Source organism: Phalacrocorax carbo, chromosome 1, assembly GCF_963921805.1.
Source record: "Phalacrocorax carbo chromosome 1, bPhaCar2.1, whole genome shotgun sequence".
NCBI lineage: Eukaryota > Metazoa > Chordata > Aves > Suliformes > Phalacrocoracidae > Phalacrocorax > Phalacrocorax carbo.
In genome coordinates this window covers 80,639,165-80,663,160 of record NC_087513.1, presented here as the reverse complement: position 1 = coordinate 80,663,160, position 23,996 = coordinate 80,639,165, and the positions used below count along the sequence as shown (strand labels likewise).

The 23,996-nt window shown below is 37.5% G+C and overlaps 1 protein-coding gene across 3 annotated transcripts in view; it reads left to right on the top strand.

Moving 5' to 3' along the window:
* LOC104044040 (potassium voltage-gated channel subfamily KQT member 1) overlaps positions 1-23,996 on the top strand; it is a 437,069-nt gene that overhangs the window by 22,803 nt on the left and 390,270 nt on the right. For all 3 annotated transcript variants that reach the window (XM_064461907.1, XM_064461924.1, XM_064461916.1), the window contains exon 2: positions 6,268-6,382. In XM_064461907.1, the coding sequence (XP_064317977.1) occupies positions 6,268-6,382 (115 nt within the window). The remainder of the gene's footprint in view (positions 1-6,267; positions 6,383-23,996) is intronic.

Here is a 23,996-nt window from a genome sequence, read left to right as displayed (position 1 = left end):
GCATTTGCAGATGGCTTACATTTGAGTACCTAGTAAGGATTTAAAATCTTAGCTTCAGGTGCTCAGGATTTTGACATTTTTACAGGAAAATAAAATGAAAATAGCTCTTTATTTAGACTAGTACTGAGTACACTCCTGACACTTTAGCTCCACGATAGTAATGAAGATAAGCTCTCATAATATTTATTTAATACTTAATTCTTTAATATTTCTTTAATAAAGAAATTATTCAGTCTATGCTGGTGATACATTTTGACATATGCTTCCAACATGATTGAATAACTGGTAGTCATTCTTCAGAGATGCCACCTTTTCCCTTTCTCCATTGACTGTAAAGAAAGCAGAGGGTTTTGGCTTAGATGTGTTACAGAGTAGGAATGAACAAAAATTAAGGGGTTTTCCTTTTTTCCTCGTGCTATGTCACCCAGAGTGCATATTGTGCACATACAGTCTTTTAAAGTTATAATTGCTGTGCAAATACTTTAACATGGAAATGTTCTGTCAATGAAGCACACAGAGCAGATTTTTTTTTTCAAGTGTGTATGGAATTTTACTGAATGTGCCTCATGGTGGAAACTGGGTTCAGGCACCTTTAAAAAAAGCAACCGTAGTCAAGTGGTCTCACTGTAAATAAGCTGATAAACTTGCTTTGTTTCCCTTTGTTAAACATGTAGTTAAATTTACAGATGAAATTGGTTCTTTATTTTAATACTTCATTTGATTTTGTTAACACAGAGAAGTTTTATTGTATCTTAAAGTGGGCTAGGTGTCATAATAATTTTGATAGGTCCATTCCAAATTAATTCTGTTAAAAAAACAAGGAAAGTATATTTCCATTTTAACTGTGTATATTATCAGGAAGCTAGTTATGGTTTTACTGTTTCTTTTGTCAGTTTACTGTTCATACTAAGTTCTTGCTAAGCATCTTCTAGTGATAAAATCGCATCTCACAAAATGCTATCTTGTTACTTTTCTCTTACAGATTATTTCATTAAGAGTTGACTACATAGGATAATTTTTGTAGCACGATTACAAAGTCCATGTCCTAAAAAAAGAAGAATAATAACTGAAATGGGTGAAAGTGATTAAAAGTGGCACTGAAGGAACAGACTGGAATTTACTTTTGGTCTCTTAAGCCTGCTTTTTATAATGTTCTGTTTTAAAAACAACCAACCAAACAAGCAAAACCCTGAGACAAACAGAAAAGTCCCCATCCTTACTTTCATCGGGTAGAGGAGAACGTATCCTCGTCAGTGTTCTCTACATGTTAATCTTTTTACTGCTTTGGTTGAAGGCTGGTTTAGCTTACCCTTTATGTCCCATCTGGCCCTTCTCCGGCCTGCGTTTTTACACGCAGCTCTACATCTTTCCTGGTCATCTTTATCCATCTGCTCTGTGAGCTCTCCCCTGTCACCAGGTACTTGGTATTGTCTTCACACAATCTATTACTTAACAATTTAAGGAACAGATATTAATACAACAGGAACTGTTTTATGTTGTCTCAAATTTGCTGTCTGTTTCTATCCATATGGCTGTGTTTTCCCAGTTTAATTTGCCAGATATCTGCTTTCATTCATGTTCTTTGGTGTTTGTATTCTTAGGAGCAGCAACAGCAGGTATCCTTCTATATAATGTAAGCAGGCACTGCAAGTCTCTGCAGACTTGTGTAAAGTAGACTGCGTGGGAATGGTTTGAATTATCTTTACATTTTTTTGAGTTTTTTTTGGTGAATATGAAAAAAAACCTAATAAAAATACTAAGTTGGAATTATTTGCAATAGAAGAGATCTGTTTTTTCTTTTTTTTAACGTTCTTTATCTGAAAATAGTGCAAAGTTTTCCTGGTTATTTTGTCCTGATACTGGTAGGCATTGCCTATTTGAGGATGACCATGATAGTAAGAACCATATGCAATCATATTTTCTAATTGCAGTTGTAAATTGGGTATTCACTTTCCCACCATACTGCAAAGATAGAAGTTAGTGTAATACAGATAAGGAATCTAAGGTTAGATAAAGCTAAGCAGCATTACAAAAATATCTCTGGGTTATGTTTGGATGTGTTTAATGTATGTTCTCTCCATTTTAGAAAATGACACTGCAGGAAAAAATAGAGGTATATGAAACTTAGCTTTCCTTTTGCCCTTTCATTTAATGAGTTGATCTGTTTCACGGATTCATAGGTGTATGGCATTCACTGGTATTTGTTGTACTGTGGTAGTTACAATTTTGTGTTTTCAGCTTACTGCTTCCAACTGTTCATGCTCAGAAATAACGATTCTATGATTCTATGATTTTATAACCTAATAGGTACAGCTTCATATTGTGAGTAGTAGCACATGGAAAGGAAGGATGTCTTCTCTTCTGTTTTCCTCTTCATATTTCTTTGTCTCCCCTTCTTGCTACTTTGCAACACCAAAAATTAGGCATTGATTCCTGTAAAGTCAGTTTGGAAAAGAAAAGCTTATTAAAATAAATATAGAGAGGGGAGATATAGTTGTTCTGGGTCGAGCTAAAGCTGTTACAAACTTTTCATATGTAGTAGCTGTAACTTACAACTTTGAGTTTTATTTCTGTAAAGCATCGCTGCCATGCATTAAATGTATTTTAATGCTCCACATTTTCACAGAATTAAAGCATTATAATGAATGATTATTATTAATTACTTCATTGCTCAGAAGCTTATGACTTCTTGACATTGAAAAATATTTTTGTTCTTTTTTGTGTGATTTGGGCTATTTTGATTTATGACTGAACATTGCTGTCTAAATGAGTTTTTGGAAGTCCACTCAGGAAAAGTGACAGTTAACTTCAGAAACTGAGTTGGTTCCAGAAAAAGCGTTTCAAATAAGATGATGACCACTCACAACCCTGACAGTCACCTTAAGGGTAGGAAATGCTTAGAACAGAGGACATGTTACTTGCATTTACCGTTGACATTAAAGTTTGGACGCGTGGACCAGAAAATGTTATTTTAACAGATTAATGATTTAAAGTAGGAACACACAGAATTAATGGGTGATGAAAGCATAAAGGGATTTAGTATTTAATAGCTTTTATTATGAGGGTTACAATTATGAAACAGCTGTTCTGTTGTGGTGGCTCAATACTTCACAAAACACAAACCTGAACTGACTCTAAATGGAGTCAAGTGGCTCTGAGAGTAGTAGGGGATCTTATAATATCACCACCCCAAATATTAAGAGCTTTAGAGCTGTGATTTCTGTTTTAACTTGATGCTTAAGAGCAGCACTTGTAGGAGAAGCTTCTCTTTCTCTTAATTCGTGTGTACACTAGAGGCAGGTTTTTATGATAAATCTAGTCTGTAACCAAACTGGCAAAAATTATTCTGTCCACAGATCTGACCACAGGGGAAGTGTGGGAGGGGAGGGGGGGAAGCAGGGAGACAATCTTTGAGGCATGACCCAAATACTTAGTTTTATGGAACAAAGTGCACATCTTTAATTCAGCTAGTAAAATGAACTATGGAGTATATGTTACACAACTTCTGTTTGTATAAAGTACATAATCACATCATTGCCTTTTTCAAAATGCCTGTAGAAATTAAACATGTGTACTACTTGTGGGATGAGAATGACACAGCTAATCATAACAAAGTCTTCACCAAACAGAAAACTTGCATGCTTTTACCCTGCCTAAAGAGGGAACAGAAGCTTGCGGTACTTACATAGGTAGCCAGGCACTAGATGAGGCCATTAAGCCCAGGATTATATTGTACATGTCTCTGCAGAAGCTCCATGGTCAAGAGAAGGAGGGGTTCTAGGCACACCCTGGAGTAACAGCAGAGCTGCTCTGCAGTGCCTAGCACAGCACCCATGAATGAGGATAATGAGAAAGTGAAGGTTTCACAACTGGCATGCTACTGTTGTGTGTCTTTTCTCATAAGAAGCATGTTATAATGGAACAAAGAGCCATTGTAGAAGTGAACGTTTCTCAGAAAAGGAATTGGCAAGCAAATGTAAACTTAGGGTTTGTTTCTTGTTTTTTTTAAGAACCCATGGATGCAGCTTGCAAACAGCAGTGTGATAAGACAGAGATAAGCTTGATAAGGTAGTATGGACCAAACTTTTAAAATGACAGAAATAAAATAGAATCCTACTTCTTATCATGATAAATGCATTGCAGTAATTTTAATATCTATCTTGTGCTATAAAGGAGGCAAACCCCCATGAATTAACTAAGTCCTTCACGTACCATTTCAGCAGTCCATGGTGCAGTAGGAATTGCTAGCAATACAATGTTTTCCTTTTAATTTGATTATGCCTTTCATGGGCACAGTGATTTAACTCTGCCTTTGGCTGACTCTATGTTCAGTTATGCCATTTCATAATTATATTCCAGAGACTTCATTTTCACTCCTTGCCGTTTATGCTATGGCTGTTCCAATAGTAAGCTCAGATGTTGTATTTAGCTTGAATGTAGTCCAGCTAAAGGGGTGCTGTAGAATTAGCTTGAGACTTCAAAAATTTAGTTTCTAGGAAGCAAGCTTTCACAGAATCATAGAATGGTAGGGGTTGGAAGGGACCTCTGAAGACAATCTCATCCAACCCCCTGCTTGAGCAGGGACACCTGGAGCAGGGGGCACAGGAACACATCCAGGTGGGTTTTGAATGTCTCCAGGGAAGGAGACTCCACAAGCTCTCTGGGCAGCCTGTTCCACTGCTCTGGCACCCTCACAGTAAAGAATTTTTTTCTCATGTTTAAGTGGATCTTCCTGTGTTCCAACTTGTGCCCATTGCCCCTTGTCCTGTCATTGGGCACCACTGAAAAGTGTCTAGTCCCATTGTCCTGACACCCACCCTCCAGATATTTATAAGTATTGATGAAATCCCCACTCAGTCTTCTGTTCAACAGGCTGAACAAACCCAGGTCTCTCAGCCTTTCCTCATAAGGGAGATGCTTCATCTTGGTAGCTCTCCGCTGGACTTGCTGAAGCAGTTCTTTCCCCTTCTTAAACTGGGGGGTGCAGAACTGAACATGGTAGTCCAGATGTAGTCTCACTAGGCCAGAGTAGAGGGGGAGGATAAACTCCCTCAACCTGCTGGCCCATTTCTTTTTGTCGTGTGGGTTGTTTTTTATTCTTACCCATCACAGCAATGCAAGTGTCTCAGTCTTTTACTTTTGTTTGACACTTAGTTTTAGTGATTCCCAACCCCCTGTAAACATTTATCTTCTTTTCTCCCTTGAATTTGTATGCATCATCCTATCCATTTTCCAACTCTGCCAGCTCATAACTGTATGTATGAAGCTTTTAAGAATGATCAGAACTAAAATAGATAGGGAGCTTCCTTAGAAACTGCTAGGAACACTAGTAGTCATGAAGAACCTGCTATTTCAGATCACAGCAATTTAAACTAGATTTACTTCATAGCTTTTGAACAAAACAAATATAGGAATAGATATTGAAAAGACATTGAAGCAGAAATTGCTTATGGATATTGATGCAACTGAACTCAGAAAGGCAGGTACATATATACTTCATATTTATAGTGGAAGAAGTCAGCCCTATACTTGATGGAAATGAGTATTGGGGCTAAAACTTTTTAAAGCATAATCAATTGGTTTTCATCAGTTACAAGGCTAGCTGGGCTTTTCTGGGTTTTACAGTCTGTGAGCAAACTCCTTCACTGGCCATCATATGTCTTCCCAATCTGTAATGAAATTTGTAGCTTTCTTATGCTTGGAACATAAGCTGAGGTACCGTACAGCTTTGTATCCATCATGGTTACCCTGCTGAGCTGACTGCATTCGAACACCTGAGGCTCTTCCCTAGTCTGTGAGAGAGTTTTTGAACACTGATCAATATAGTGACCAAACAGAATACTTGAAACAAAAGTGCCGTTTACATGATAATAGCAATAAATTTTTGAAGAAGGGTTTTCGAGAAATTGAAGTATACCTATCGAATAGTATTAACTGAGGAAATGAAAGTCAGGTTGTTTCTGTCCATTGTCATGCCCACATTGAAATTGTGGATGTAGTGAATTTCTGCTTACGAGGAGACAGTCCTGAATAAAAGTCTTTCTTCTAAGAGGTTCCTGTGTATTTGAACTATGTATTATGCACATATATATTTTGTATTGTGTATGTTATAAGCATCGACTTCACTGATTCTGACAAAAAGAGAAAGCTATGTCTCACATAAGAACCATTTCTTTAACCTACTGCTCAGTACCTTAAGCAAGGGGGGAAGAGCTTGTATATGTTGTCTCCCTAATGTATTACAATTTCTTTTAATTATTTGTGCAGTGAGAAGATGTTTAGAAGGGAATACCCAAGAAATGTCATGGGCCGACAGCTTCACTGATGACATTGACCTTATATCGGAAGCATTGCCACTGCCAGCAGTATCTGATGTGGCACAGTAAGTAGAACAACAGCTTTGTAATTGAAAATATAAATGCTCATTAAAAGTGAGGGAGACTTGACACTGAATAAAAGTATTATTCTTTGGCTGGCTGAAGTGATCTGAATCTGAAGTGATTATGAGTTTGATCTTATTCAACCATATGTGAATGTTTCTACAAAATGCAAGTTGAGCTTTAAGTTGAATGGAAGTAGTCAGACACTTGGAAAGAGAAGCATTGCTTTGTGACGGGTGTCTTGCAGTCTCAGTGTTGTTGATATTTTATTTTTTAAGGCAGCTGACATAGCTCCTGAGATTTAGTTTTACAGGTAGGTTTATATTTTGTGGAATTCTAAATGAGTTTGAGCTCTAAAGCACTCCTAATATGGATACGGTATGAAATAACTGGAAATGTAAATGAAATAGTCATTTATAGATACAGTCTGAAAATAGGCTACATTATGTATAATATTTTGATAAAGTAGGTACACTTATAAGGAAATGATGTTCCAAAAATATGAAAGCAAAATTATTAGAGATACTGAAGGTGTCTGGATTGACCAGTACAGAAAGTGCCCGTTATCAGTGAGTTCACTGGAATTGTTGAATGATCTCTTACATTGCTTGTATTTGGTTTAGCAAATGCCTATTTCTTGAAATAAGCATAATAGTATCTTCATGCAGGACATCTCCATATTGTGTTTTGACAGGATCTTTGAGTAACCTTTCATGCTTTTGTCCTGTAACGTACAATACCAGTGTTGGGGATGGGGAATCAGGAGTAAATTTCAAATGTGAAGCAGAGCATTAAAGCATACAGCAAGGTCTGGATGGACCAGAGCATCCAGGTGTTACACTAAGGCATTATCGTAAATGCAGAAACTGATACAAATAGTGCTGGTGAATAGAACTCTTGAGTTAGTAGGGATATATGGCCTAAAAGTACAGTACAGCTGGCACAAGCTCATGAAGGTCTAACTAGTTGTTTGGATGTTATGTTAATGTTGGTGGAAAACTCACCGGAGTTCCCTCTTGCAAAAGGAAATGTGGAATTGTCATTGGAAAACCCTTTGATAAATAGCCAAGACTGAAAAGAAGAACAAAAACTGTCACTTGCCTTCAGACAGGGAAAAATATAGATGATAGTGTTCAGGATGAATTTGAAAGCAATGTGGTTCCAATCTATAGTGTGATTGCTTTTTAGATGTTTTATTTCACATCATATGGTTACTTTCTGTCCAGATAACTCATACAGCTGATATGTCTACTAAATCTATAGTAACTATACTATGCTTTTATACAGGATGTCCTGGTGCTTGTATTTTCCCAACATGCTATTTTTTTGGCCTTGCTTCAAATCAGGGAATTATAAATTGTTCCATTCAAATTGTTTTGTTTTGTTTTGTTTGTGTGTGGGGTTTTTTTTTGTTTTGTTTTGTTTTGTTTTTTTAAGGAGCACAGTGCCAGCACAGGATTTGCATTTGGAATGAAATGGTTCTAATCTTATTTGTGCTATTTAGTGCATGAAAAATAGTAGTATTTTATGTTATGCTCTATAGTACACTTTGCAAACTGTGTCTGTGTTTCCAGCTCATATTAAAATTTAAATGCATTCCTCTCCTGTGTGGAAAGTAAGAAAAGGAATAGCAGAAAGCTAATCAAATATACAAATGAAAAAAATTAAAATATGGTGAGTATTTGAAGTAATATGCTACAGGGTTTAAAGTAGTATATTATAAATTCATGAAATCCTCCTGATGTGGATGTCAGGTACATATAAACAATACGTTTGCAAATAAATATTGCTAAATTAATGATTATTCCATTCCCTTCCCATTATATATAACAAATGTATAAATTTTAGCTTCTGAATATTTGTCATGAACTTCAAATGTACAGAAAACATAAGGTCAAAAGTTATAGATGTAATATAATGTTATAAAGGTACTATGTAAAAACGGAGTCAAAACATCACTTTGTGTAGTTTTACGATTCTGAAGTCAAGCATGCCAATTTTTACCTTTATCACTGATAATCTTATATGTGTGTAATTCTACATAGTAAGATGCATTCATTTAAGAGTTGTCCTGATTCTTGAGTAGAAACATAGTATCTCATTATTCAAATTATGAACTTCATTGGACAAGCACAGAACATTATGTATTTATCTATCTTGGCTGTAAATTGCCATTTCTAATGCAAACAATAAGATATTAACACTGTGTTTGGCTGATATGCATATGCCTTCTCGTGAATATTAGATATACTTAGCATGATTATTTGTCTTGTCTTTCAGCAGTATTAACACTCTTCATGTGTGCTTCATGTGTATTAACAGTCTTCATGTTTGCTATACTTGCTTTGGTGTGCGAGCTTTCCAAAACAGCATGCCTTTTGCTTTACTCTTAGTAACGTATCCCATACACTAGTGTGTCTTGGAATTTGTGATGGGAAAATATATATTCCCTGCCCCAGGTAAAAGCTCCAATTTTATTCTGTGTGCTTACCTGGTTAGATTAGAGATATTCTGCTTGTTCACATAGATGTTGTTTCATGCTGTGGAGTTATGCACCAGTTAGATTCCGTTCTCCTCCCCTGGCTTTAGAGTGAACCATGTAATGGAAAGTGGTTTTACCTCATTTGGGAATAATATGCATTTGATAACCAGTGCGACAAATCTTCATCGTAGAGCACTCAATGAATTAGACAAAAATTCTTCTAAGAGTAGAATTCAGCCAAAGGTGTGCAAATATGCAATGAACCTTCTCAGTTTGCAAAGTAAGAAAAACATGGCTTTCTCATAACAGTTAATGATAGTATGCTCTGATGATGACAGTTTCATATGGAGCACTTCTTTGTGAAGTCAAGCTTAACTTTGTCAAGCTGCCAAAAGGCAAAGTTTTCCGTGCCCTCAACAAGCGTTATGAGTTACAAAATCAATCTCATGCTATACCTTTATTCCAAAGCCAGTAACTGGTCATTTTTTAAACTTTGTAAGCTGCTGTGTTGATTATTAAACAGGAGAAGTCAGGTCTACAACTGTAATGTTTTGAGGATTTTTTTTTCTGTAATGGGACCAGTAGATTCTTCTGAAATTCTCTATGCTAGACGTGTGATAGGAGGGCTGTTTGCTTGTGGCAGTAACCTTTACTTTTGGCCATACGGTCTTTAAGACTCCCTTCATTGTGTGGGAAGGCAGATATTGTCCCAGGAGAATAGAGTTCCTACCCCTGAGCCATGCTACCTTGGCCAAACCTCTGTTGCACAGTCTGCATGTGTGCATTAGTCTCACAGTAACTAAAGTGGTTACTCAGCAAAATCTATCAGGCTGGCTGAAAACTGGTGATACTACTATTTAAGAAAGCAAACTAGCTCAGTGGGTTGCAGCTCTGCCCAGGTTTCAGTGGTTAATACATTGGTAACAGTATCTAAATTAAGTTATACATTAGGGAAGGTCTAAATCTTGAGAATGTTACTTCTAGAGCTGGAATGGAAAGTTCATTTTTATCACTTTTCTCTTTCTTGCTAACCACGCTGCACTTTCTTTATATCACCTGATTTTTTCAGTGGAAGGTGTAAAATCAAGCAATTTGAAGATGGATCCTTCATCCAGTTTGATTCAGCATACTACCACTTCTTTCTCCGTGATGTTGTCTTGAAGCCCCTCTTTCTTCCTAATTTCCTAATGTATGCACACAGATGTTGACAGAAGGACAGAGGACCTAGTATAGAATTAGGCCTGCTTGTAAATATCATACATGGCAAATTCCTGTATCTCTGTGACAAATTATTTACTAATGAAAGAGGAAGGAGATTACTCCAAATGGCACTGGTTAAGCAAGTGGCGGGCTGTGGTTTCTGGGTTTTTTTGGGTTGTTTTTTTTTTTTTTTTTTGTTAAGTCTTGTCTCCTATCCATTGTTGGCAGGACTATTTATTTGTCTGATGCAGCCTGTCATATGTATTACAAGGTCTTAGAGGAAAGAGCTGATGCTATTGAGGTCTGTAAGCTTGCTAATTCTCAAGCTGTGTCCATAAGGAACAAAAATGCAAATAAAACCTCTCAAAGTGTGTATAAGTGTGGTAAGTGATAAAAGGAAGAAAGGAGAAATACACATCAGAATGAGAGCAAAGCTTAGTGGATTTTTTCATTCTTCTTCCTAGTTCTGAACATTTAAGGCCAGTCACTACCAGCAGCTGTTTCAAATCAGAAATTATAGTTGAGATGTGCTTTACCTGTGTTAGGTGACACAGCCTTTGGGGATGGGTATGTGGCTTAACTGACTGACAAGTAAGATAGTCAACTACAAGTCCCGTGGACCTGCACTAACATACTCTTGCAGTATCAAAACCCACTCTTGCTGAAGAAGAAACAAGAGCAGCTAAAATGATGGGCACAAGTGAGCAGCTTGTTGAGGTTCTGTGTAAACTGAAGCAAATATTTGTATGAACGGAATACAGTGTAGCATGAAGGATCTTGGAAGGGAGAGTGCTGCCTACAGGGAATGGTTATAGGACTACAGAGGCCCTGTAAGTTACCCCTGATTAAGGGACATGCAGCTGTAAGGCTGTGGCAATTGACAGCCCTCCCCAGCATGTAGGGAGACTTGTGACATGAGGTTTTGGAGTTGGTGTGGAAGTTGGTGAGCCATCTTATTTCAGATGGCCTTGAATCCTCTACTTGTTCCTTTGCTTGCTTCTTTTAATTTTCTTTTGCTATGCTCCTGTATTTACAGAGGAGTCATATCTGTTGGCCCATGATTTCAAGTTTCAAACCACAATAACCTGGAGGAGGCAGGGGGGTATTAACTTGTACCCTTGTCACAAACTGGAGTTGTTGTATGCAATAAATCCAGTGTCTGTTGATCATCGAAGGGGACAAAGAGATTCTGGAAAGGAAGGAGCAAATGTTCTTCCACCTTCAGAGACTTGGTATGCATTACTAAGGAGCAGGGAGCATCTTCTGTGAGAGGGGAGAGCATCTACTATATGTGATTTTCTTTTTTATTATTATTGTTCCTATGCTGAATTGTGCAAATCGTGTTTGCCTCTTTCTGGATTCTTTCTGGCTGCACTGGAGCTTTGCAAGAGTAAAGGACACCACTGAATGTAACCTTAAGCCTTATTTTTTTTTAATCTCCCACTGGTCCTATTGTTACACAGATTGTGATGACAGCAACCCTTGGCCATGAAAATATTTTCTGTCATACACACCAGAGTTAACCTTCCAGCAGGAAAGAGAGAATCTGGCCGATAGACTGTATTGAAAGATTACACCAACCTGGTCTCAGATAGCACAGTCTCAGGAAAAATACACACAGCACCAGCTTTAGAAACAGACATCCTGTTTTTGTTTTTCAGAGTTCTGTGGTTTAAAACTGTGGTGTTTAAAGCTCTTTTCACTGTAAGGAAAAGCAAAAGTTAGAAATTCTATATGTCAGCACGGTTAAGCAACTGTGGTCGAGAACGCGTTTTGTAGCTCACTAAGGTCATGTAAAGGTAAATGTCAGTTGGTCTCTTAGCAGAAAGCAGTGTAATGCTGCAGCTCAGCAGTCATCACGTCAGCTCTCTTGGGAGGAAACCTTTAGAAGGTGAGATCCACATACAATGACCATCGTCCGTGGTAATTGCCGTCAGCTGAACAGCTGTAGTAATAACTCTTCAGCTGGAACAGGCTGCCAGGGAAGTGATAGCTACACCTGTTCCCCACAGGAAAGTGGGGTCTTAATTACTTTTCATGGGTTCAGAGTGAGACCAACAGTTGCTCTTCTTTCTGAGGCCCTGTCTGCAACAGAGTTAAGGAACTGTGTGTTTAATACAATTCTGGCTAAAAGAATTATATGCAAAATTTCAGAAAGCATTTATGTACTCCTGCTACATTCCTGTGTAATAATTGGTGTGTAACGTGGGGCTGTGAAAATGGCTATTCCATTTTGAGGTCTTAAGATGATGTAATAGAAACATGGAGATATGAATGTGGAAGTGTTGTGGTTTAACCCCACCCGGCAATTAAGCGCCACACAGCCATCCGCTCACTCCCCCCCCTACCGTGGGATGGAGGAGAGAATTATAAGAGTAAAACTGGAAAAACTCATGGGTTAAGATGAAGACAGGTTAATAATTGAAATAAAATAGTAATAATAATAATGGAAGAGTATACAAAGAAAGCAATGTACGATGCAGTTCTCACCACCTGCCAGCTGATGCCCAGCCAGTGCCTGAGCAGCAGCCCCCCCCCGGCCAGCTTTCCCCTAGTTTCTATACTGAGCATGACATCATATGGTATGGAATATCCCTTTGGCCAGTTTGGCTCAGCTGTCCTGGCTGTGCCCCCTCCCAGCGTCCTGGGCATCTCCTGCCTTCTCAGTTGGTAGAGCATGTGAAGCTGAAAAGTCCTTGATTTAGTATAAGCACTACTTAGAAATGACTAAAACATCAGTGTGTTATCAACATTATTCTCCTACTAAATCCAAAGCACAACACTATACCAGCTATTAGGAAGAAAATTAACTCTATCCCAGCTGAAACCAGGACAGCAAGCAACCAGATATCCACCATTCTCACCTCTAATTTTTTTCTTTCAAGCTCATAGTATGAAAAACAGCTCTTAGGTTGTACAAGGGAGCTCTTATCTGCAAAATTATTAGCAGAATGACCCAGCATTACTATGTGGTTATTGCACAATGAAAGGAAGTGGGAATATCTGCTTTTTATTAAAAAAAAAAAAAGGGGGGAAATGGTTGATTGCCATAAGCTATATAAGAACTCTGAGGAGGAATGAAAAGATAGATCTGAGGTAAGGCAGTGGCTGCAAGACCTCATGGCCTACAATGTAACACAGGGGAAACTGAGACTCTGAAGGTGACTGAATGCCTTGCTCTCTTTCATCATACTCCTGATACAAAAGGAGTATAACAAATCAATCTTCAGTGAGGAACAGAACCTTCTGTGAGGACTGAGGCTTAATGAGGCAAAGATGTTATTCCTGTTTGTTGTTGTTTTTACTCGTCTGGGCTACCTGGAAGCTGCTCCCCACTTCACCAGAACTACAGAGACTGGAGAGGGACACTTAGCAATGCTGTTCAACTGGAGTGGAAAATCCTACCGTTGTTAGTAATCCGTGCAACTATAGTAAGGAAGATGCTTCATGGTTAGTCTTGGCATCAAGCTTTTCTCCTTAAAAACAACTTTAGGAACAGTGTTGGGTTTTCTTTTTTTCTAGTGGAAGTAGTTTATCATAGGATTGTCAGAGAAGAAATATGACTAGTTTCTTCCATTGCCTGCTAACACAGAAATTTTATACAAAGTGAATGGATCAAGCTGTAAAGCTTGTGCTAGATCTTAAAGCTTCCAATAGATGTGCTCAGTTAAAAAGGTGCTGTATGCCCCTTTTAAAGTTACCAGTCAGCACTTGAAAAAGGGATGTTAAATCCACTTTTCAGCTTTATTTCAGTCTTCCAGTTGTTCCCTCCATCTGTAGATGGCAGTGGAGGTTTTGTCAGGGCCTTAAGAATATTTTTGTGTCCTTCTTTGGCTCTGCTTGAAAATCCAACAGCGTGCAGCTACTGTGTATCTGTGCAAACACCACTTATCTTTGTATTTTTATCATAACTTCCTCCTATATTTTATTCCTTTTAGTCTTACTAATGAAATTGTTCACCTTATTACCAGCAAATCTATCACACTGGGTATCATTAGGTCTAGTAATTAGATAGTAATCTTGTGTAGGATTATAAAGTCTACTGAAAGCTCATTAATAACACTTTTATTACTAAGATGGGGCAGCTAGGGTCCTTAATCATTAGCTACATCTATTGTACCCCTTGTTGTACTTTTGCACATGTTCATGGATTATTTTAAAATTCTGTCGTTCTTAATTTTTGAAAGCATGATCAGGCACTTGTATCATGTAAATATTGCCCATGTTGTCACTGAGCTAATACAGGTATTGGAGAAAGTTGTGAAGCAATACTGGACATTGACTAGCTAGTGAAGGGAATGGTATTATAAGAGGTAACATCACCCAAGAGGAGCGGGTTGGCCAAATGACAGCAGCAAGGTCAGTCGGAGTACAAAATATTCTTGAAGATGTTTGCCTACCACCCCCACATTTACATTTCATCCATATTTTTGAAACAAACATAAAATGAAGTGAGATGGAGAGACGAAAAACTAATAAGTGGGCAACCAACAGTAACATGAAGGGCATTGTGTTATTGGCTCTTGGTGCTTATTAATCCTCACTCTTAGGTACATATAATATAGGTAGTACTGATGCAGCTACTTCTGTCCACTGCACTCAAAAGCACTATTAATTGCTTCAAAGAGAAATTTAGATGAGGGTCTGTCATTTCTGAACTGAAAAAGGTAAAATAGTGAAAATTCAACAGACAGTAGTAATTACTGATCTGGTTGTATGCTTTTTACCATTATAAGGCCTCGTTTTAAGTTACACTTTTTAGTACTGCCTCTTTTCATTTTGTCACTTCTAATTTTGAACTCTTTAAAAAGGATGCTTCAGGATTTATTTCAGCACCCAAAGTATTTTTATTACCATGTAAAATGAAAGCAAGGCTGGTATTAGTATAAATTGGTGCCGTTATGTGGTAACCTTTTCTAAGAATTTGACACCACTTCTGGGGTTTTTTGGAGTATTTTTTGGTTTTTAGCCTCAAGAGTCGTTTTTCAGAGAATTTTTGCTCTTCTATTTTTAAGTGAGGACATTTAGCCAGTGGAGGGCACTGCACTATAACGCAATGAGACACAGAAACTCCCATTTCACTTTTCAAAATCTGATTTGTCATTTCAACAAACTTCCTTATAAACTTAATTTACAAGCATCTGAATTTCCCCAGTGTTAAATTGGGAAGGTGCCACGATAAGGAAAAATGCTACATGTGCTTGAACGTCAGTTTAATGAGAAACTTAACCAGCCCCCAAAGGCTCAACTTGGTATAGTACTTACACTTTCTTTTCTGGAAAACAGACTATTGTAACGGCGCACTGAAGATTGTCAGAAAGTAACTAAGTGCATATCTCATGTAAGCCTCTGTGCAACAAATGATTCAGGTCTGATGGAAAAGTCTGAAATATAAGGTTGTTTTGGAACAGAAGCTTCTACAAAAACATGACATTTCACATGAGTAAACTTTTCTTAATGAGCTTTCTAATAATTTCACAGAATTTCAAGGTAGGGATGGAATTTTTCATGAAGGGGGTGAGATGACTCTGGGATGTATGGCTGCAAATATCAGTCTTGTATAAGGAATGGTTTGCAAAGAATGTCTCTCTTTTAAGACCAAAGTAAAAAACTCTCATTTGTGGCTTTGTTTTACCTAGAAATTATTATTTGTCTTGGTAGCAAGTTAGAGAATGGAAATAAGGCAACTTTTTAATTAGTTATTGAAAAGGGTGTGAAGAGGTAGGCTGGGTTCATAGCTTTCAGTATTGTTTGTCTGCGTGGGGATGAAACTAGTAAAAGGAGGAATCATTTTATAAAGGCTTTGTTTGGGCCTCAGAATTTGTTGAGGTTTTCAGTTAAAGATTCATATTACACCTCACAGAATTGTGCCTATTGAGCTCCATGACACTTGACAATTTGATAACTGCATTTACATGCATCTGTGATGAAATTTGAAAGATGTAAATTGAAGTATGGGGTTTTTTGCTGGAAATCAGTGGAAAAAAACATGATAATTGCAATGCACAAAGTGTGAGTTTGTCCTTTACCATGACATGACATAGGTAGAAATAAAAGAGCATCCATTTTCTTTTCATCTTGATCTTGTGGTTTTGCAATAGTTTCAACTTTAATGTTTTTTACGTGAGACTAAATTTGATGTGTATGAGTCATATGCCTATACCTATTCCAGTAACAGGCACTTCATTGCGTTCACTGTGTCCATTTGTGTAAAGTATTTTGAGGGAAAGGAAAAGCACAGTGACAGGATTTCATGGTGTCTGCAACTGAAATACATAGGTCATTCCTGATTTGGTCTAGCTCCATCCACAAGCCACATCATAGTGTGTATTTTGTATTGGCAGCATTCAACAGGAAAAATACTTTAGAAGTTGCATATACCAGTTGTCCTTCCTTTTTCCTTCTGCAGTTGCTTCCCTGGGCTGCTCTTGCGACAAAGTAAGGTAGCCCACCTACCAAATCAAAAGCGCATCCCTGCTGATGGGGAGTGGTTAAGCATTAGGGGGGAAAAAAGAGTGAAGGAAAGCTTGAAGGCATGAAGACACAATTTGTTTTCCTAGGAATTCAAGTTGTGGCAGGGGAGGGGAGGGCTGGGATAAAAGACCCTAATATTCTTTCTAAGGCAGGGGGTATACAATTTACCTTGCTAATATCTGAGCGTTATACTGATATACTTCTGAGCACTATGCTGACAGCCTATCATTGCAAGCCAGAATCCTGCCTTCAGGTTGAAAGAGTGACTTTTCATCTCCATAGCCTGCCTACTTAAGACATGATGTTGGCTGTCTAACATGTTCCTCCTACAGACAAGGAGGGCTGTAGGAGATTTTTTCTAGGGCTGTATCAGACAGAGAAAAATGCAGAAACAGGAAGTGAAATTTAAGGGAGCTCAGTGTTGTTAATTGATAGGTTGTGATTAACAGGTTAGAGGAAGAGAAAGAGATAGGAAAGAACATTTTATTACAGGTGTGGAGAAGAGTTGTGTAGTTAAAGAATGCTATTTATGGGTGATTTCTTTGGTATTTCATAATTAATGATATTATGAAAATTCTATTTAAAAACTTGACAAATAGCCTGTAAAATAATATATTGATCACAAATTAAAATGGCATAATTTAGTTATGATGTTTCAGACTGGGGTTTGAACTAAAAAGTATTTTTCCTTATTGAAATATAAATAATTGTTCATTCAGGTAGCTTTTATAGATTTTTGTATACTGCAACATAGTACACAATATGCTTACTTTCAATGCATTAAATTACATTGGAGTTCAGATGACGTGGCTGAGGTCTGTTCTGTGATGTGAGCTCCTTCTGTTATATGGAGTTAAGACTATGGATCATTTATGGCAGCTCCAAAACCACATCTCTTACAAATGTTTAAATTATGTACCTTTCAAAATGTCTTACTGACTTTTAAAATGTATTTCAAAGAACTTGTTTTTCCATGTAAGATTTTTCTTTAGTAAAAAACTTGCTGTATGCAAATTCATTTCATTATGCATTTAAAAACAGTACCAATGGCATTCCTTAGGTGAACACTATGAGATCACTGGGCATTCAGCTTCAGTAAAAGACAATATGCATTTATCTCCTCCATATGGCAAATTTTTCACTAAAATCAGATTTAGGTATTTTGTAATAAGCAGGCATCTCCATCTAATAAAACGATTAGGGTTTTAGACAAGACAATAATTGTTCACAACAACAAAATTAGTGTTACTTCAAGAGATTATTTTATATCTGCTATGGCTGTTTTCTTGGGTCACTCAATCCAAATTGAAAGAATGTGTTTTAGGTCTCATGTTTCACTTATTTCTTAATGTAGATAGCGCTTTGGTTTTATATAGATAACATTTTGCACAAAGTTTTAAAGCAGTAACCAAATACTCATAGCTAAATCGACGCACAGTTTAGGTTAAATACTAGTTATGTCTGTTTCTGTGCCTAGGGGTAATAGACATTGTTGCAGCAATGTCCTGCATTGCAACTAATATACATCTGTGTTTAGGGCTGGTACGTAAAATCTGATAGATAAAATTGTTGCTTTGGACATTTGACTACTGTGTTAACCTCAGTGCTTGGAAACTATTTTAATAAGTTACTTTAAGGAAATTTAAGTGATAGAAATTTTTTATAACCTGGTGGTTCCTCATGGATTTCTCAGCTCTGACACTTCAACAGCTGCACAAGTAAAATCTTTCTTTTCATAGGCAAAACTTGATCAACTCCAAATGGGACAATGACAGTTATTTTTTAGGTTGATACACTGAAATAGATGCCAGACAAATACCAGTGCCAGTTGCTTGTCTGTCTCTTTTTTTTTTTTTTTTTTTTAGTGCATTGTAATTTGGAGAAGCAATTATACTCTCTCTTTACTTCAGATTAAACTCCCTATCTCCAGGGCTGTTTTTCCCCATCACCCAACAATGCTTTTAGATGTTATCACTATGTTCTCCAAAAACTTTGCCCTAATTGCTTAGCTGTTTGTTTGTATTGCTAAGACAATTTATCTCTGGTCTCTGGGTCAAAATGAATGTATCAGACCATTACAGTACAGAAAGCTTAGTATGTGGGCACTGAAGCTTACAGTCATTGCACGCTATATTGAGTTCTGTTCCTCTCATTTCACATGGCTGTTTTGCTTCTAGCATGCCGTAATGGCATTTTTCATAAGTTACTGATACTTATCTCTTCTGGTTTACGTTAGTTAGACTGCCTGCACCCAAGGACTAGCAAGAATAGATAATCTTGATGGCCTTTTTATTTAGTCAGCTGTCTACAATATATGTGATGCTCATTAGTATTAAAATATATTTGAAAACAAATCTCAAAGAGCTAATAAAGCAGTTCTTGTGCTGGTTTCTCTTACGTCAGCAGTTGCTACTGAAGGGTTCCCTCCAATAGGTTCGGTGACTTGTCCCTACAGTACTGCAAATCCAATAGTATAATGTAATTGGTATTTGTTTTCTTGGACGCAGCTTTGCTAGAGGTTTCCACATGTTTCTGTGCTTACATAGCTATTTTGTTATTTAAAAAAAAATTATTTCTAAACTGAAATGTGTGGAAATTTCAGCATTCACCAGGGATTTCAGATAAACAAGGCATGTACTCTTCCTGTATTTAGTTCTTTTCTTACGCTTTCTAAGCTGCAGCTGCACAAAATGTAAATTTTAGACAACTTCATCTCAGAATTTCATTATTTGTGGAAGTTCATATGCTTTCTCATCTTGACAAAGAATTAAGTGGGTTTTTTGTTTGTTTGGGTTTTTTTAATGTAGGAACAGTTTCAATTTGTTTTGTATGCATCACCTTTTATGTGTATCTTTGAGTGAAAGGCTTCTGTTAATCTCATGTTATCCACCTGACAAGATCTGCTTAAGTTTTAATATAGAAAATGAGCCTGTTAGTGTTAAGTTTAAACATGCACTGAGGAGAACTTGCTAGCCAAGGAACTGCTATGGTACCTTGAGGGTTTTGACCCTTTCTCTTGCAGGGAAACCCAAGGTCAACTCTAAATAAAATAAGGTACAATTTATTAAGCTAGTTATCCCTGCTGCTTCTATACAGTGCTGCTGCTGTCAGTAAGGGAGAATTGCTTTGTGACATGAGCTTTGATGTCTCAGCAGCAGGAATGGGCTAAGCCAGTGCTCTCTTCTCCCGTTTCCCCCTTTTCCCCTAGCAACACTGGAGGCACAGGTATAATGGCTGTTCCTGAGGATGAGGGATCAGTTAGGTGCTGTGTTAGGTCGCGAGTGCAGGTTCTGTCGATTGTGATAGAGAGGTGGACAGGAGATGGGGAGCTCGTGCCTCAAAAGAGAGGAAAATAGATGCAGGGAAAAAAACAGCAGTCTGGATGAAAGTTAAAGGACCCTCACTCTTACCAAGAGCTCCCTTGCACATCTTGCTGACCACTTCAGAGCTTACTCTGCCTCCTCTCAGCTCCCTTTATCATCCATAACCACCTCAACATCTCATTAATCTCTCCAGCTTCTCCTCCTCTTCTTTGTGCGGTAGGAGTAGTGTGTGTGCGCCTAAGTCTGGGGAAAGCCCTGGACAACAAAATTTGATCTTGCTCTCTCTGCTGAGAAGTAGCCTTCATTGAGCTCTGACTTCCTTTTAAATGATCAAACACCTGAGTTTGCTCCCTCTAGCTGGTCAAGAATCTGAGTTTATGCATCCTCAGAGGGCCTTAAACTTTTCCCAGGAAGAACATCTTGCATCTGGAAAACTGGGAATAAAGTCTTTATCTTCTTTATCTTTCATTGTCAACACATCTCTTCAGCAACATCACAGCAGGTCCCCGCTGTGCAGATGTAATTGATAAGCTAAGATTCGGGTGTTATCCCCATTTCCTTCAAATTTACTCACTTGCTAAAATGAGCAGTCAGCCTTGTATGTCGTTGGTTAAACATAAGTTTAGAGGCATAATTACTTAGGTAGCTATTGGACTTCTGTGAAACAGAGTCTATGCCTGTGTTACAGAGGTCAGTTTTTTTCTGTGATATTATGTTACACCTTTTTAGATGTCTTTTGGTGTTTGTTTTCTTAATTGTGAAAGCTCTTAACCAACCTGTGTGCTTGAACCCCTGAATATTTACTTGGACTCTGAATTTAATTTTATTACTCATGCATAGTATTAAATCCTGAAAATTGTCAGAATTATCCTCCTGCTTACTTTACAGCAAGTCTGTGTGTGTGATGAGTAAACACACTGTGGGTGGCCTAGGGTAAAATAAAATTTAAGTGCTTGTTTGCAAGGGCAGCTTTCTTCACCTTCAATAGATAAACACCTAGCCATGGTTTAGCAGATTTTACTAGTTGCTTTATTTGACATGAGAAACAAATGTCCCAGCAGATGAATGTAAAACTTTTTAAAATTATTTTGGGATTTTCATAGGTATACTGTAAATATAGGTATATATTGTATATATATATATATATTGTAATATAGGTATATATTCTGGGCCCTCTAGTGCTCAAAACGTCTTTTTGATGTTTGGATTAAAGACTTTGCCACAGCCTATATCTCAGACCTCTATAACTAAATTGGAAATAACAAAACCCAAAATATATGCCCTTACCTTACCCTTTCAGTCTTTGTCTCATATAAATATTACACAATAAAATGATAGCAATTAAAAAAACAAAATCCTCATAGTATCACAAACTTGTCATCTTTTTGAGTTGTATCATTTAAGCCACAGTGATGAACATTTCTAAAATCCCTGATTTCAGCAGAGGAATTGTGATGCTTTAATGCATGAAAATTTAAAACAGGAGCTATGACCAAGGTTATCTTTGCCTGTTCCTTGCTCAGTAAGTGTTTATCTCCTTCACAAACAGGAGAGGCATGAGCTCATTATAGAATTTGCTATTCAAGACATCACTGTTCTGTTCGCTACTTGTCTGAGGTGGCTTTTCTTCTAGCACTGTCAGAGCAAGGTTAATATAAAAGTTAGACTTCTCCCTGGGTAAGGAGTTTCTCTTTGTTCATTGGTTTCAGTATCCCTGTTCGGTAACAAAGAAATAATATAGAATTGTCTGACAATTCAGGTGGATGACTTCATCTATATTTCAGAAATATCCTTCACAGTAGTAGCCACAGCCTCCTTATCTACCTGTTTTAAAATACCTCAGTTTATTGGAAGGTAGGAAAATGAAGGAAAGAATTTAAGTTCAAGGTCTTTTTTTTTACAGTCATTTTGAGTTCTTTTATGTAAACACAGCTGGCCTGTTTTGGACTAGCAACCAGTTGTGCTCTGGCAGGTGAAATCTGTAGTCTTGCTGCTGCAGCCAGCAATAAAAGTCTATGGAGGCAGGGAGAAATCTGAGGAACTCCTTGACACGGGATATTAGCTTGAGCTATTCTCAGAGTGCAGTGGAGTAACTTCTCTGTGCAGGCTCTGGACCCAAATTATTAAATGGGTTGTATACCGTGGTGTTTACACATGAGCTTGTGTTGAGCGACTGTGAACTGCGGTCCATGAGCTATTTGGTTGCAGTTCATATGTAGGCAGGCTCTAAGGGTCATGTGTTAGCCTGTGTCTGCTACAAAAGCATGACTTCAAAGAGGACTCACTGTGCAAAGGGATTGGGACTGCTGCACAACCACCCCTGGAAGGACACCTTTCGTACAAATACAGTCCACAAAGTCCAAATCACAAATGGGAAACAGGTTTGGGGTTGTGTAGTTTCTCCTTTGATATTACTGGATTATATAAATTTTATAATCCTCCGTGATACTGAGTATGAGACCTGTGAACACACTTTTCCATCAAGGAAATATTCTGACAATCAACTTCAATCTTCCCTGTCTTAAAATCCATCTGTTAGTTTTGAATAACAAACTAACAGACCTTATCTTCGTTTCCTTCAAATGATTATGGACATATAAACACAGTGCTTGTTCACTACTTAGCCAAGGAATACTTATCGTGTTTGTTGTAATGTTCTGTCAACCTGCATTTTCTGCAGATCCCATGTCTTTCGTCTTTTGTACGTGCCATTTTGCATACCTGTGGAACAAGTGAAAGGGAATTTCTGTCTGTAACACAAAGGATGGTAAAAATTGTTCTGATATTAATCATAGCTATAGGACCCTTAGCATTTTATTTTTTAACTTTAATAACCTGACTTTTCTAATGTTCCTTAATGACAATCATCTGCAAAAATGTTTTACATCTAAAGCAATGTTAAATTTTGGCTAAAGGAATTATTAGTTTGAGACAACAGGAAAAGAAAAAACCCTCTTGCATAAGAAAGTGTTATAAAATTAGTTTTTCTACTTTTCTGTTGGTAGGTAAGAGTCAAAAGAACTTTCAGACACTGATGTATTATGATGTTTTTGGGGGTTTGGGGGTTACAAGACTAGATGACTGTGGGCTTACCCAGGCTTGTACCTATATACAGTAAAATGTTTTATGATTATAAAGACAAGAAATGAACATTATCTTAAGGAAGGTTCTTGTTCATGTCTGTCTGTTCTTAGTCAGTAGCACGTATTTAAAACAGTATCTCTCTGGCATGAAAAACCTTTCATTGTCTAACTTCTACAGAGAAAGATGTTTTCAAAAAGCACAATTGTCAAAAGTATGCGTGTAATGCTGTGCTGTAAAGTATTTTTAGGGGGAGTAGTAAATGATGCTGGGGATGTGTTTTCTTTTGGGGAAAAAATGCTTTAATGCATTGGCAAAAAGTCAAGTGAATGACGGTAGAAAAGACGTTTGTTGTTGATTTGCCAACAAAAATGAGATCTGAACTTTGTGAACTAAGGGAACATATGGCCACCTGACTGAAATGGTGAGTCTGGTTTTGTTTGTGCTTTTCTCCTTTTCCTGTACCAAGAAATGCCCTGCATGCATTCTGTATCTGTGCTTAATTCTGTAAGTTCCTTAACGAAAAATGAAGCTAATTAGTGAGATTCTCAGCTACACTGTGTAGTTACCTTAGCCATGCTAAAGGAAGAATGTAAATTCTTACAGTCTGTCACAGTGGTTAATGTTTTTTCTCTATGTCCAACCTTACCATGCTCATTTAGACAAGCCCTATCATATGATTGTGTCAAATACTTTGAGAAGTGCAACAATTCTTGTAGCACTTGTAAAAGCATAGCATGCTTTCTGGTCTTCATTCTACTACTGAGTTTGATTATCCCATGGTGGGAAATTGAGCCTCTGCCTCATTTTACCCATTCATAGAAGTACAGAGTACGTACCTCAGAATTGGAGTGAGACTGTTGCAAGCTCCCAGAGTCCTGCAACGTACTCTGAGGTTTTCAGATGAAAAATTACACTTTTTAAAAAATCAGTAGGTAATACTCCTGAGAAAATGCAGACAAGCACTCCTTTACCAATCATATATAAATGGCCATTTATCTGTGTGAAGAAGAATTCTTTCCATTGCAAAGGAACATTGATAATGCAGACTGCTCT